Source organism: Columba livia, chromosome 10, assembly GCF_036013475.1.
Source record: "Columba livia isolate bColLiv1 breed racing homer chromosome 10, bColLiv1.pat.W.v2, whole genome shotgun sequence".
Classification (NCBI taxonomy): Eukaryota; Metazoa; Chordata; class Aves; order Columbiformes; family Columbidae; genus Columba; species Columba livia.
The window spans coordinates 11050459-11066478 of NC_088611.1; the positions used below are offsets into that span (position 1 = coordinate 11050459).

A 16020-nucleotide genomic window follows, 5' to 3' on the forward strand; every position below is an offset into this window, starting at 1 on the left:
CTCAAACCCCATTTTTTCACAGTCCCAAAGGGGACACAAATTTTTGACAGCTTAAAATCATGAAGGCATCCACATTTCTGTCTGAGAGCCTCTGTTAAACTGCTTGCAGTTCTTTGGTTACCACAAATTGCTTTAATGAAGGCTGTGTGAAAATCATGTGAGTGTTTTGGTGTACTTAAACTTCAAAAGAAATGTCATAAAATCAAGTATCATCTCTGATAAAGCAGTATATGATGTGTTTCCCAAACTGCAATTTCCCACCCTCAGAGGGCAGATGTCTTTCTACCAGTGCCTGCTTGGCTGGGAGAGGCTCACGGATAAGCAGAGAGCAGCCTGGCCACCATGAATGATGATGAAAGCCTTATTAAACAATGAATATTGCACTGATTAAAAACCAATGGTGTAATTTGGCCTGGGTTATTTAATTTTATTAAATGCCAAGGTATGTACCAGAGTAGCCTGGAGAGCTTTTGAATCATTAAGCGTTGGCAGGCTTATTTTACTCCAAGTTGTGAACTCCACAAAGTGACTGCACTATAGTTGATGTCTTTAATTTTTTTTTAAAAAATAATCAATTTGTAGGGCTAGCATAATGATAAGCAATGGCCATGATTTTATTTCATGCGTGCCTTTTAGTGGTTTTATGAAGATGTTTCATAAACAAAGTTTTAAAGTGCAAGGCATGTTATTATTTTATTTCAACAACTAATAAGGGAGATAGCCAGTGATGTATTTATAGCAGGACGTATTTAGAGAAGAAATATTCCAGCAACTGGGAGGGTAATGGGGGAGCACACACATCCCCTAATGCAGAGAAATTATCAGGAACTCATACTTACAAATGTAGTGCCATAGCTAAATTAGACAAATTATCATAGGCCCTAGATACCAATGTCTGCTGCTACACACTGCCTGCTACTGCAGAATCACTCTTATGATTTTCCTTCTCAGGGAGAGAGGGAAAATAAAAAATTTATTACTCTTTTCATTACACAGCTCTCTATTTTCTGCTCCTTATATATATATATATATATATATATATATATATATACTTGTGCATGTGTACAACATGTGTGCATATATACATATATATATATATATAAAGTGCAGCAGCTGCAGGAGATGCTTGTGTCCCACATGCTGCACCTATGGCCAGGTACTGCTGGGGCAGCCCTGCCCACAGCAATTTTGGACCTGTCCATTCATTGGAGACAGAAATTCATCCTGATGAAAAGAGTGATACCTAATATAAATCCATAAAAGCAAACTATTCTCTTCATTAAATCCATTACTTAATGGAGAAAATTTCATCTTCTGCCAACCAATGCAATAGGCACAGAGTACAATGTCTCTCTTCTAACAGATAATTGTGATAGATATGGGAAGAGAGGGTTATTTTATGGTTTAGACTTTAGGAGAAATTTTCAAAATATTTTTGTGACTCTGTAGCTTGGGAGAATTTCTCTGTTAGAGAGTATCTCTGAACTGGAAAATGGAGATGTTTATAGAGGTTCTCTATGGAAATTATTTCTTGATCTATAAAAAAATTACCTAACATATTTAATTAGATAAATATATAAATATATACATATGCAAAAATAAATATAGCAATACTGACTTGTAAACCTCATGCAGAACAGATTAAGTGAAATAATAGTAAAAATGTTTCATCCTCTAGACAATTCCAAAATTTTGTATCACCATAAATGAGAATGAAAACTGGAATGATTCAAAATTTTTTTCTGAACTGTTTCCTTTGAAAACATTAGAAAGTCTTCTTACGGTAACGCCGGAGAACTGTTATTATTTTCTAATGTAACATAAAACAGCATGTGCCTGTGCTTGTGTATATCTGTGCAAGCTGGAGTGGGAGAGGGTATGGTAAACCAGATACCTCACTCGTTATAAGCCTGACAAAACTGCTAAGTAAAATGTTTATATGAAGCAAAACAGTGCATGCATCAAAAGAAAAAAAAAAAAAAAAGTCATAGAATCAGAGACATTGAAAGTAAATAGTTTAATTCTGAATCACGGGAAAATATCTCTCCCAGAAATATCAAAAATCAGCATGTTCCTGTGAATGTTTTACTCTGAAGAAACAGTGTTTTCTGATGGGAACCTGTTTCACGAAACATTTTCCAACCAGCTTTAGCACAAATACTGGCAATTGTCAGTGTGTGGGAAAGTGAAGAATATATTTTATTTTAGCTTTGATTCCAGCAGTGTGCAGGAAAGTGGCCTCTTTAATACAAGTCTTTGAGTCAGAGAAGTGGCGGTGAAGAACATTGCTGCTAATGGGACAATTGCGTTGATGTTCCTCTGCCCCTCTCCCGACCTTTAGTAAGCAAAGGAGTTGGTGTGAAACCCCAGTCAGTAAAATGGTGTTTCTTCTGACAAGCTCATAAGATCAAATAGTGATTGAACTGCCAAACTTCTGTGTGCTCAGAGCTGATCATTTCTTTCCCATTTTATTTTGTTTTTAAAAACCAAGCCAAAACAAAGCCCCACAACAATAAAAAACAAAATAAACCAAAACACGTGCAGGAAAAACTGTCAGCTACGGTAGAACTTTTCTGAAGCTGCCCAGCTTACTCTTTTACTATTTTTCTAGGGCTTTAACAATTGATTTATCCACCGATTTTTCTGTATGTTTGCTGTAATACAGCTATATTGGCATACAGGTATTTGAAGTAGCTTCTGGCTTTGAGGGCTCATTTAAAAACAAAGAGGAATCAGCTTTGGCATTCCTTGGTGAGTGGTGTGGGGGGAGAGGAACTGACAAAATTCATGCACTGTGGAGTTTGAGACTGTTTTCTCTTTTTCTTTTCTTATTTGTTTCCATAGTTCTTCATCCGGCCCTTTGTGGGCCTTTTTCCCCTCCTGCTCTGTTATAGCTGCTGTGAGCTGTGCAGATTCTCCAGGAGCGTTAATTCCATCTGAAATTTGTCATCTTAAAAAAAGCATTGAATTCTCATTGGGGGGAGGGGGAAGGGAAGTTGCAGTATTTAATGTATGGATTTGTTTTCTTTGTTTGGTTGGTTTTAAACTTTTTAGAAGTTCTGCAGAATAGATTTGAAGCCTTGGTTGATGGAAAGCCTTAAAACAGAGAGAATTTACCCAGGAGAATATCTGCCTTTGAAGTTAATTCCATTTTCCAAGCTCCTAATGAAAGAGAGAAGTTGCAGGAAGTTACGATACTTTACGTGGGTGGTGGGATGGATCCAGTGCAGTGGCTCAGACACATTCAAAGGTGGATTTTCCTCAGCCAGGGTGTCCTGAGAGAAGAGGTCCACCAGTAGCAGGTGATGCGGTGTGACCAGTCAAATGTATCAGGGGCACAGGATCCTTCTTACCTCAGTTTGGGAATGCCTCAGAACAGTAATGGTAAACAACAGTTACATTTGCTTTATGGCACTGTAAAGCAACATCTGTATGCCAGAGACAGCTGGCAGAGATGTTGGAACAGCTCTTAGGTGCTTGAACTTTGCTACAGATAGCAGTGTCTCCTGAAAAAGTAAGAAAAAGAGCAACGTTTCACCCTTTCAGGGGGACCTTGGGATGCCTCAAGCCTTTTCTCCATAGGAACCCATCTGAAGCTCCCAGTCTCTTGCTGGATGAAAAGGACAGAGATACTAACATTAGAAACAGCAACATGCTCTGAAGAATGCACCCACCAGTTAAAGTTAGCAGAATGAACAACAGTTTAATCCTCTACTTCAAAATTGAAATGACTGCTTGTCTTTTTGCCATCCAAGCCTTACAGCTTGTTAGCTCACTAAGCTTGTGGGTTGGCTTTAACCCAGCCAGGGTAATATTGTAGATGTTAAGCCCTGCAACTTTTCTCCTCTGCTCTGCATAAGCATTTGTCTTCTACTTTTCTCTGCTAGAAGCAGCAATACAAAAAAAGTACTTCTAGCTCAGCTGGTGGATGATTTTTATCAGCTCATTTTAGTCAATAAAGAAAGAAGTCAATCACTCCTAGAAAACAGTGCTTTCCAGTACTGTATATGCCTGGTCAGTACAATCACAGAATCAATCAATAACCACATTAATCAATACTATGTAAACTGCTGATTTTTGTGGGTAAGTTGTACTGGTGTAAGAAGGCTTTCCAATAAATTCTAAACCCACTCAAAATGCACAGACTTTAAATCTACTAAGGGCAGTGGGACGTGAAAGTTTTGTGCTGTTTCCCTTAAAAATCTCTGGGATAGCAGAGCTGCAGAGCAATGTATTTAAATCATGCTAGCAACGCTCACACACTCTCACACACAAAGTCTGCTTCAATAAGAGCTCCAGAAAATATCCCTTAACTCAAATCTACCAGCTACAAGAGTTTTCTGGCATCGTGCGATACCTCAGGAGAAGAGGCCAGACTGAATAGGACAGGGTGCATAGAGAAGGCTGAGCTGCGGTCTGGTTATTTTACAGCCCAAACAGCTGTAGGAGGTTTTGCTCCTCTAGATACTTCAATTTTTTATAAAACCCCAAACCTAAGCATCTCATTTTTTGTTTTACATATTGCTATAATAGCAGTCCCATGCAAGACCATGGGCAGAGCTTACAGACACATTGGTCGTAATGGAAAAACTGATCTATGCCTAAGGAAGCTGGGCTTGTTGCAGCAGTGTCGCTTGCAGCAGGTTGTCCCTGTGCTCCAGCTGCATTGCTCAGCACACATGGGTGGCAAACAAGCAGAAGGAGACAAATAGGGATATAATTTGTGAAAATTTGTGTTGGCTTTTTCACTGTGGGTCTGAATATGTTGCAGAAAAGGAGATTGTTAGGAGGTGATAGCCATGAAGTTGTACATAACATTAGTATGAATGCAGAAGGTATGTGCACAGGTGGTGGGTATGGGATGAAGAAAGATTTCAGGATTTATCATAATACTTAACAGAGCTACGCCAAGCAGGTTAGAGTCCTACAAGCCATTTCTGGCAAAGCAGAAACCAGAGCCATGTATGGCAGTGTCCAAGTCTGTGCCTTAATTAACCTGGCCCATCTCCCATACCGTCTGTGGAAAACTGTATTTACTCAAATTCACAAATTCTAGTGACTTAAATGTATCCTGCAAAAGACTTGTATATTATAATGGCCATTCTGGTGTCCTTTTGTGTTGCAGAATTATTCAAATTCATTCTCTAAGGATGGAAAATATTTGTAGCCATTTTTCAGTACTGAAATATATTGGCATATATAGAATAGGTTAAGTAAAGAAATGATACAGAACATTATTATTAATATGACATTTTAATTGCTGCATCAGACATATATTCAATTACTAAGTGCTAAGAACTGATAAAAAGAAGAATTTCATATTAAAAAATAACCTGAATGATTGATGCCATTTAGAGGCCTTTATTGTATCATGCTGTCAAAATGTCCAAATGACCTTTTCTACATGGTAAATTTCTCCAAGAAAGATTTTATACGAGCTATTTTAATCATCAAGCCTTTACATATACTCTGATGATGACCAGGGGCATTGTATACTAAATCTCTGCAACCTTGTTTAAATTTTTAGATAGACAAATATTTCTGAATGCATCATTTACCATTCTTTCATGTTTTCAGTCCGTAACAACCCTGTAAGTGGCAGCTCCCCATTTATTCACATTCAGCAGCAGAAGGCAGCATACAGACATTATCTGAACTCTGTGGCTGAGGTTGGCTGGACCGCTCCTGGGTGTTACTAATGCACAGACTGTGAGGTGATGCGCATTCCCACACTACCTGTTTCTGAAGAGCTCGTCAACCTTGTAGCAATACTTCAACCATCCATTGCAAGTACCATCATACCTCCATCCATGGACACCCAAACGCCATATTGTGGCTGCAGCTACACTTGTACTTGAAACCTAACATTCTAATATTCAAGGGCACTGAGATGCAGCAATTCTCTGGCATTTTGAGGGAAATTGTGGGGGACAGTGCCTCAGAAATATCAGTGCTGGAAGGGATCAGAAGCATTGGTTTATTCAGAGTAGGGCAAGTTCTACTCTAGCTTTCACCCAGCAAAAGGCAAAGAGCATTAAGACACGTGCTTCCTAAAAAGACAAAAATCTGTGGAGGGGTGTAGGGAGGGAGGCAGGATCTCCAGGGACCAGCCTACAGTAGCCCAGTGCACGCCAAAACCTCTCTGAGCAGATTGACTCTCTCTTCTACACAGGGTCTGCAAATCATTGTGGGAAATCCTCTGCAACTGCATTACAGTCAGATGTTAATAAAATATTTTTCTGTTTTTACAACGTATTTATATGTAAGTGTGATTCAGAGCTCTGCATCAAGTCATCACCACGACTGCAATGGCCTGCAGAAAACATAGGGTGTTTCTGCACTTCAGGAGAATGTTGATTTAGTGGTTGGTACAATAGCACACATGGGCTATTTTATTTGGTTTCTTGGCATTCATATTCAAAAATTGCCCTATAAAGAAGGGAAAACACATTAAAAAAGTTTAAACACTCTTAAATCACAAAGAAACATTGTGTTTAGAGTGAACTGAAACATTTGGATAGACTAAAAATTGCCTTTTTCATGGAGAAATATTTTGTTGATGTGTTAAATTTAAAATGAAAATCTCTGACTGTGACTCTTTTTCATTTTTTGGTACTCTGCTTAGTTTATCAAAATAAAATAGGCATTACTCTTCCAGCTATTTGAAAATTCAGGCTGGTCTGTGATTTGATCTGATGCCACTAAAATCTGCCTAGACTGGGCCCAAGGTTCCCTGCACTGGGCATCTGTAAGTGGGTTTTTTAATTCAACTTCCTAGTTGCTAAAAATAGAAGCATTGCACAGTCTTTTGTTTCACTTTTTCCATTGTTTTCATTTCAACTTCTGGTTTTACAGGATTTATACTGTTTTTATTTTAAAACTTTTTCCTGCAACCACGAGTGACGAAACTATTTTTGACCTTTTTTTTTTTTTTTTTTTTTTAATGAAATCTGCCAGTCATCTGAGCTCTTTCTATTTCAGCCTCAGGTTCTCTAATACCATTTTCACATAAGTAGGAGAGGTGGACTTTCACTGCTTTGGGCAGCTCAGACATCAGTTTGTCCTAGTGAAACACCCAAAAAAATAATTGGGGATCCAAAGAAAAGAAAAGGAACTGGCACAAGTTACAGGGTTACACTGATTTAGGGAGGATGGAGGGGCTATAATTATAATTTATATTTACACTTGTTTTCCTGATTAGAAGTTCTGCACCCAAGGTAGAATGATCACTTGGTAATCCACTTGTGCTCCAGCTCTAAGGGAGTTCAGCAACGGAATAGCTTTATTCATGTTAGTGATCTTCCTAGGCTAAAGGGTTACTCCCATGGGAATGACAAAATAGGACTAATGTAGAAATTAAGAGGTTAAGCACTGGAGACATAAAGACCCTGATTTTGAAAGTTACCTTCTAGAGTACCCTGTAAAGAACATCAGTAATGCATACAGAAATTAAAACTAATCTGAAGAAATGATTAGTTGTTTAGTTTCACTGCAAAGAAAAATGGTTTTTTTCGATAGGATATTATCAAGATTTTTAATAACATATCCACTTCGTTCTAAACTGTCCTCTTCTTTTGAAAGCTGTGTTAAACCTCTTTCTAATAACTCCTGTGATTAGCATCTTTGTAGAAATCCCAGAGGACAGGCTTCTAAAAGTGGTATTATATTGCCAGAACCTCCCTGTAATTAAGCATCTATCAGGCCTTCTATTCAGTTGTACATAACTGTTCTGCAGAAAATCTCTCTTTGCTTGAATAAAAAGAGATGTTTTGTTTAAACTTAGCAGAAGGATTGTATTTATATTATAGAATATAAGATTATTAGACTCAGTTTAACTGAAAAATGGACACGAGAAGGTCTACCAGTGAGTTGCCATGGCAGAGAGCAGTTCCTGTTAGAGACCTGCTGGGAAGGGATGATGCAAAAAGCTCTGTCAGAGCTCCACCAGATAGTGGTCAACTCTGTGAAACATTTTGTTAAGTCCAGTATGGACATTATTAAACATCATCAGGTGTAAGTGGTATTTGCTTATCCACAATAAAGAAAAAAACCCCAAGTTTCTACAGTCCCTTCTTCAGTGAGACTGCAGCTGCACAGACACGAGAATGTGAAACACACATTCTTTTGGATTTCATGGTGCCAAAATGAGATGCAAATGTTTAACGGTCAGTGCAACTCCAAGTGAAACATCTTGTCCTAGAGCCTTAATATCCTTTCCTTCCTCTGTAGTCCTTAAATCAAAATTGGATATCACTCTGTAATGTGTTGCACATTTTTGAATTTACTTTATGTCAGTCTGTGTGCTCTCCCTGAAAGTCCAGCACATGGGCTCTGTGAGTAATTTCAGGTACCAAAGTGTAGGCAGTTTCCTATATAAAAACACATTTTAGACTCTCTTGTCACCAATTTGGCCTCCCATATCTATGGATAAGAAACAAGTTTAATATGCTGTTTGAAGGATTATCATGCAGAGATTAACCTCTATCCTTTTGGTCATTTGTTTGTTTATACATCACCATCTCCATTTGAATCTATTTCTTTTGAAAAATATTCGGGCATATTTTATATACTTGCAGTTACAGATGGTTACAAAGATGACACAACATGTATTTGATATTGGTGAAAAGAAAATATACTTCAGAGTAAAGCAGGAGGGAAGAAAAGGTCAACCAGTAGTGATATGAGACAAAAAATACCTTTTATCGGATGTTGTTCAAGTTGACATGAGTATGGCTTCACATTTTGAGCTGTATCTACTGACTTGAAAGCTGTGCTCACTCTGGTGTTTAATTTGTCATTCTAATAACTCAATAGATTGAAAGGCTTAATTAGATGCTTTTATTTATGTTTCAAGATGATGAAAATCAATGTTCTTCATACCCAGCCCGAAGATGAATCTACACTTTCAAGCTACAGCAAAGAATAACAATATCAGGTGACAGAGCAACTGAACTTGCTTGAAGACAGATATTGCAGTCTGCCTTCAAAAAAGGTATTCTGCATCTCTGCTAGTTCTGTTGATGAGAACAGCCTTTGCACGAAAAAGCCCTTTAAAATGTACTTGAGAATATGTAAGGTATCTCATATTATAAAAGGTACTGTTTCGTTCAGATATAGTTCAAAGCTTGCTGATGCCATTGAAAGTCTTTCTATTGAACTCGATGGGGTTTGGGTTGGCACATATGATTCCTTTTATTTAAACTTCCTTTTTCTGAAGAAAATAGTACGGCACACTTAATATAATGCATTGTATGACACCTCCTGTAATGTAAACAAGCTCAACAAGTATACAAATAGCTTTTATTTAATTGAAAGTGGAGTTTTTTTACAGGTTACATTGAAGAAATTGAGATAAATAATATCCACATCACAAGCAATTGTAAGTCTCTTTCAGTTTTAAGAGTTTGGCAGAGATCTTTCATGTTTGACATACAATCACACTGGATTTTCAATAAGAACTACTGCTGGTAAAAAATTTGAGACCACTCTTCTTACAATCTCAAGTTATGTTTGGCACCACTCCATTTAACTAATGCATATACATTTATCCACTAATTTCAAAGCTCATTTTTAAAAATTAATGTAATATTGATATTTAATGTTTTCTTAATAGACTACGTCTATCTCCCTCCACCATCCCTGCTGGTTCTCTCTATCAGGAATGTTGGTCATGGTGAAGTATTCAGATAAAATCTACACATGGTTTATTTTTAAAAGTCCATGGTTGAACTTCGCTTTAATCATCAAGGGAAAGGGTACATAAGAACAGAACTCAATATCAGGATCCCAGATGTCAATATATGGTTTACCCTTTGGGACAATTTTATTGCTCCAGAGCTTAAACCTGTAAAAATATAAGCACATAAAATTTCTGACAGAAGTAAATTTGTGTCAACTAAGCACTTTTCCTATACATGCTAACATAAGAGTAATCTTTGTTCTGTTTTCAAAATGAAACTTTATCCACAAATGTTATTTCTATTTATTTCTTTTTAAGTTGTAGCAGCAATTCCATGGAGTATGGTGTTGAATCAGCTTCCCACCCTTCCTTGTGAATACCTACTTTCAGGAGGGTTTTGGCTAGTTTGTTGTAAAACTATGCTCCATTTTTGTGTGAATAATAAGGTATTTATAAGGGCAAAGACTCTGGGCAACCCCTCCCCAGCCATGGAGAAGGGCTGAGGTTCTCTGTCTCAGGTGCAGCAGCAGCTCCAGAGCAGATTTGACTTTAATAAGAAAGCTTATTTCTCTGTCTTTCCCTGAACATTACAAGCCAGGGCAGATGGAGATGCTAAAAACGAGGTTACATCTATGTGTTGTGCAAAATACTTTCTCTGCTAATGAATGTGAGAGTACCAGAAACTAACCTATGTGTACCCAACACTACAAAGCCATAGGAGGGAGGCCACCTATGGTAAAGGTAAGCCTGCTAATCTACTGTACTTCTTGAAGGCACACAGATTTCTTCTTACACAATAACATTAAGAGAAAAAAAAAGCTCACATACTTGATATTTTTGGAATCCTGATTTCCTCACTGCTGCTGCCATCTCCACCGTCACTAACTGTTCTTATTTCTATGAGGTAATCTTCTTCAAATGGTACCAGAAGTTCAGCTGAAGTGTTGCTTGTCTCCAGTATATGAGTTTTGCTATGTTTGTTTTGTCTGTACAAGATCTATGTGAAAAGGGATTAGAAAACAAGAGTGGAGGGTTTTTTGTTTGGTTGGGTTGGTTTTGTTTGTTTTTAATTTTAATAGAGAGTTTTTGGCTGAGAATATATTCTGTCATATGTCAAACTTTTCAGAGCAGTACCAGCATCCTGGGGAGCATTAAACTTAATTCAAAACATACAAATGTATTCTGCAGAATTTTGTGATGGAGGCCACAGCAGCCATTTACTTCAGTTGTGTTTTGCAGGAGAAACTTTGCTAGAACTGAGGCTCACCTTGAAAGCAGAATTATGAAATCCTTATCCAATACACTTATGCTCTTTTGTAAATATGGATGTTAGACACACCTTTAAACAAGACTTCAATCTATAACAACTTTTATATCCAGAATTCATCTGACACTTCAGGAACTGAGGGCTTATGTTTTGGTTTGGTTTGGTTTTCTTCGTTTTGTTTTGTTTTATCTGTTTGTGATGAGCATTTATAGTCAAATAGAAAAATTTGCATTGACTTATGTGTAAAATTACCACTGAAAACATTGGACATTGCGTAGTGATACATTTTTAAAGTATTCAAAAAAAGGACAGAAATTTGGGTAGTAGTACCTGGGCTTCCAATTGGGAAGCACATTTCTACAACTAAACATGATGGATCCAGTGGCTGCTTGCACTTCACTCTTTTTGCTAATGCGTCACTGGGACAAGGTGCAGAGCAGCTTGGGGACTCTCAACAGGGATCCTGCGGACTGTGATCAGCTTTTTTCCGCCAAGAAGCCTTTCTTCCTTGCTAGTACAGCAATGACAGTGTTTGACTCCTTTCTTTTGACAATCTTTTGACATATTTATGCTAAAAGAGCAACTGAAGAGCAAAACAGTAAAAGAAGCAGAGATCCTACAAGAAATACCAGAACAAGTACTTAAAGCACTCTTCCCACATCAAAATATAATAAGCAAGTGTAAAGTAGGTAAGTTAGACACAAAAGTCTAGTTTTAAATTTTTCCCAGTGTGTGGAGCTACTCAAACACACTCACTAGGGTGTAAAAGAATATGATCTCAAGAAAGACATGGGGTGTCTTTTTGTGTCCTTTTCCTCCCTAAGCACAAATAACTCTGTGTAGACACTGAAATGTCTAGTAATATGAGAATCTTGATCCTGAGAACCTTTCCTCATGTAAGCACTCTTCACCTCAATTTTTACAGTCCTTCAGGACTAAAAAAGTCTTTCCATAATTCTTTTGGGGTCAGAGCCACTGCAAACAAGCTTTAAACTTAATTTTTGTTCCCTTAAAAAATAGATTTATGGAAGTGCTTTTTACTTCACTCACATTTGTCTTTACGTGAGTATCTTCCTATCTATTTTCAAAGGTAGATTTGTGAATTGCCAGAGAGCGAAAACTTTTAAATGTCTTTTATGCCTGTCTTCAAGGCTTAAGAGACTGTTTTCTACTTCTTATATACATGTGAAACACCTTCCCCAAAAAATATTTGCATGCAAGAATCTCACATGAGTGAGATTACAATGGAAATTGGACAAGAGAGATCCAGCATTGGGGACAGAAAACCCCTGTGTCAGGATAAAGAGGTTCTACTCTAAAGGAACACAGCCATGCTTCCATTTGTATAAATGTTAGCCAATCACCCCAATCACTCCAGAAAAACCACTGTTTTCCAGATAATAGCAGTCACTTTTCAACAGGTCACTCTTTGTAGCTCTATTATAAATAATGTCTAATTAATGAGATAAAGATGTGACTTACTTTGTAGCCCAGCACCTCTGATTCATTCTCCATTGTTTTTACATGTTCCCAGTTCAAGCAGATTTTCGAATTTGTCAGCTTCCAGGCGATGTTCACAGGGGGTTGACTTGGCGCTTTAAAAACAAAAGATTATGATAATCACAAGATACAACTGAATATTAATTTGCATAGTGTAATTGAAGGAACTGCTGACATGGAAGTAACAAATGCATGGGTGATTCAAACTGAAGAGTAAGAAATATTTTCCAGTCCATCATTGCTCTCGTATTAGTCTGAATAAAGATCTGTTCATAGCACAAAACCACTTACTGTGAGAGTTCATTTTTGAAATTAGGAAAAGCCTGACAGTGTCTGACAGTTCAAGTTATATTTGATGGATTTTGTTTAAGTACTGTGTTGTTCCTATCTGTATTTTAATGTACTAGAAAATGTTTTGCTCTATGGATTTCAGAAAAAGCTGAAACTAAGAGCAGAATACAAAAGACAAGATTTTCAGCAGCCATGAGGACAGGTTACAAAGAGCTACACATTAAAGTCTCCATGTGATCTGTAATGAAACATTGTAGGATTTTATAAATTCTCAGCACAATAGGCTAAGAGTAGCTTTTCAAAGGCTTTTTATGCCTAAGTACCAGGACTTTGAAAATTTGCCTACAAGTGACTGAAATTGAATCCTGTGTGAACATGTGAAGTTGAAACTGTGCCTTTGAACTGTATCTCAGATTCAGAACAACACATAATATCCTTCTCCGTGGTGCATCCTCCTGGACCCTGCCTGGAAGGACAGTGCTGAGAGTGTCAGGTGAAATAAGCTCTTGAACAGAATTAAGAAAAAGGAGGAGAGATTTGGAGAAACAGGTTGTGAGTGTCCCAGACCTGACTTTCAAATGCTTAACCTCTGTGACCCTTTTTTTTTTCTCCCTGTAGTTACTATATATTGATGATTAACATTTGTAACTGGGAAGGTACTGTTGATTTGGTTATATTCCACAATTTAGTTAATTTCCCATGGAGACAGAATAAAGTGATGGTGCCTGTTCTTTCATATCTATCTACTTCATAACTGTGAAGAAGTTTAATCCATCCCATCAGTAGGGAATGGAACTGTAAGTGGACCACCCAGGTGAATATGAGCCATACTGTCAATGACAGGAAAATATAACTTTCTTTTTGAAGGTATTTATATAGATTCACATACATAAAACTGGAAATTTATTTAAATATTGTTTGAAACCTCTTCGTTGCTTTTAGCAGATATTTTATAAGAATGTGATAATAAAAAACTCAGAAAAGGCAAAGGATGTCAAATATTGAATTGACTCTCTACTCTGAAAAGTCTTGGGAGCACTCAAATATGGGTAGACACTGCCTTATTCCAAGATTTTCAGCATAGCACTTAAAACCATCTTAAATCATAGTCTTTGGGCTGAAAAACCACAAGATGATTTTAAAACCAAAATTATCTGGTTTTGCTACACAGCCAGGAACCAGAATAGGTGGTAATGTAGCACTTCCCCCAATTTCATAGTTACATCCACAAGCAAAAACACTGCAAACAGTTCTTCAAATGTAAGACTAACAGGCAATTTTTACAACTATGTTCTTGTAATCAACTTCATTAAGAATAACAGTAGTCCCAAGTATATGCTTAAGTTTATTAATTTAATGACATTATTGTCATGTTTTATGTAACATTTAGCTTTGTTGCTGTGCCGAGTTGAGTTTTCATCTTTGCAAAGTATTTATAATATTGATATATACATGTACTTGTAAAGAAAATGAAAAAGCAAAGAAATTGCTTTAAAGAAAGTAAAGAAACAGAAGAGCTGAGCTTCAGAACAGCTCCTAGTAAAGCAGTATGTTCATGGACAGAAGACGTAATTTCCACTTTCCTCAGTAATATAAACTTAAACCAGGATATCAACTTAGACCTCAAATTGATCTTAGATAAGTGTGTGTCAATCAGAATTGCACCTTTTTGGTAGAAGGACTATTTTAGTTTTGTTTAGTCTCTACTACAATAATGGCATGCACAGAACATTGTAGAAATCCTGAAAAATAAGCAGGAAAACAGAGCTATTACCTTGAAATGAAAGCTCCTACTGAATATGTACATTGTTTATATTCTCTTGACATATTATCTCTATTCATATTGAAAGTGCTTGCATCTCTCAGAGAATAGAGCTTAAAAATTTAATATCTGTTTTTAAATATTAAAAGGGTTATTTTGACTTTAATTTTTAAATGAACCATTAGCACAATCCTGAATTTGACAGAAGATGAAGTCAATGCAAAGCAAAAGCAAATTCATTCTCTGTGTCTTATTACTTGACTGCCACGTCTCTAACTTGTCTTTCATACACAGGCACATAGGAATATAGAGAATCATTTCCAAAGTTGAGTCTATTTTCCATTAAGAAATTGCCTGTGACAAGAGTTCTGTTTGAGTCTGTGAGAAATATCTTCTCTGACTTCAATTTGGTTTATGTTGTTTACATTAAATTGTAATGACTAAGTAGTATTTTTATGAATGTGTCCCATATGCTACCCTCTGTAGTGCGCAGTTTAGAGGTCACAAAAAACCCACTGTATTTGGAGCATTCTACAGTTTTCTTTAAAACAACAAACCCATATTCCACAATCTACTATCTGATCCATGGAACTTCTTCCTTTTATTGACTCTGCATCTCTTTTGAAATCTCCTGAAAGCAAGTGTCATGATGTTGCAATGCAAAATTAAATCCTTCTTAACAGTTTCTACTCTATAGGAAAATAAACACTGGTGCTATCTAATTTTGTAGGTGTACAAAATTCCTCTACCATACAAATAGAATAGGGTAAATGAAATAACCGTCCCAGGTCTGATTTAAGTTGATAAGAATTTTGGCTTCCATTGAAAAAGAACTAAAGCCCAAACTAAATATAATATTAAAGTCTTAAACAGCAGAGTCTGACCAAGCTTGATGGCGACCACAAGAATATTGTCGGGTAAGAGAAATGTTTCTTAGTCACAGATTTTGTTGTTTAATTTTCTGAAGAAATTTGGGATTCGGTTTTCTTTGATGTTGCAACATTTAGTAGAGATGGGTCAGGGTAAGCTGAAATGTCACTATCACACTTGGGAGTTTGCAACATTTGTTGTATGAAATTGAATACTCACGTGATTTTTTAGTGGTGACATTTACTGGAGTACTAGAGGGCCCCGTCCCTGCAGTGTTGTAAGCTCGAACTGTTGCAAAATACACTGTGTTAGCTTTTAATCCTGTGATATTTCTGGCTGTCACATTCGCATTGACTCTGACTTTACCAGCTGTGCTTTCCTTGGGATCATCAGTCCAATATAAAACCTGAAAAGCAAGAACAAAGAACAGGCAATTCATTGTTTTCCATCAATTACAGATTTGGCTGGGAAGCAGACATGCTGACAATGAAGATTTCAAGGAATATAGGATTTTTCATTTTCAAAATTAGTAGGAAATAAAACCCATCATAAATATTTATAGACAAGAAATAAAATTTCAGAGACTGAATTCCAATTAAGGAAGCAAATTAAATCCTTAGCTTTATAGATGTCCAAAAGGAATATTTTGAT

At 36.8% G+C, this 16020-nt stretch overlaps 1 protein-coding gene and 1 long non-coding RNA gene across 12 annotated transcripts in view; one reads left to right on the forward strand and one right to left on the reverse strand.

Annotated features, from left to right (window-relative positions):
• Positions 1-16020, forward strand: part of LOC110363507 (uncharacterized) — a 37530-nt gene that overhangs the window by 11811 nt on the left and 9699 nt on the right. The gene's annotated exons all lie outside the window — the stretch shown is intronic.
• LOC102087891 (contactin-6) overlaps positions 1091-16020 on the reverse strand; it is a 152748-nt gene continuing 137818 nt past the window's right edge. For 3 of the 8 annotated variants that reach the window (XM_065075327.1, XM_065075326.1, XM_065075332.1), the window contains 4 exons: positions 15589-15775; positions 12429-12541; positions 10508-10676; positions 1095-3506 (listed from right to left, as the gene is read on the reverse strand). In XM_065075327.1, coding sequence (XP_064931399.1) covers positions 3355-3506; positions 10508-10676; positions 12429-12541; positions 15589-15775 — 621 coding nt within the window. In that variant the 3' untranslated portion in view covers positions 1095-3354. Of the gene's footprint in view, positions 3507-9281; positions 9845-10507; positions 10677-10712; positions 11563-12428; positions 12542-15588; positions 15776-16020 lie in introns of those variants that run through there. The other 5 variants (XM_065075331.1, XM_065075333.1, XM_065075328.1 and 2 more) reach the window with 5 other exon arrangements.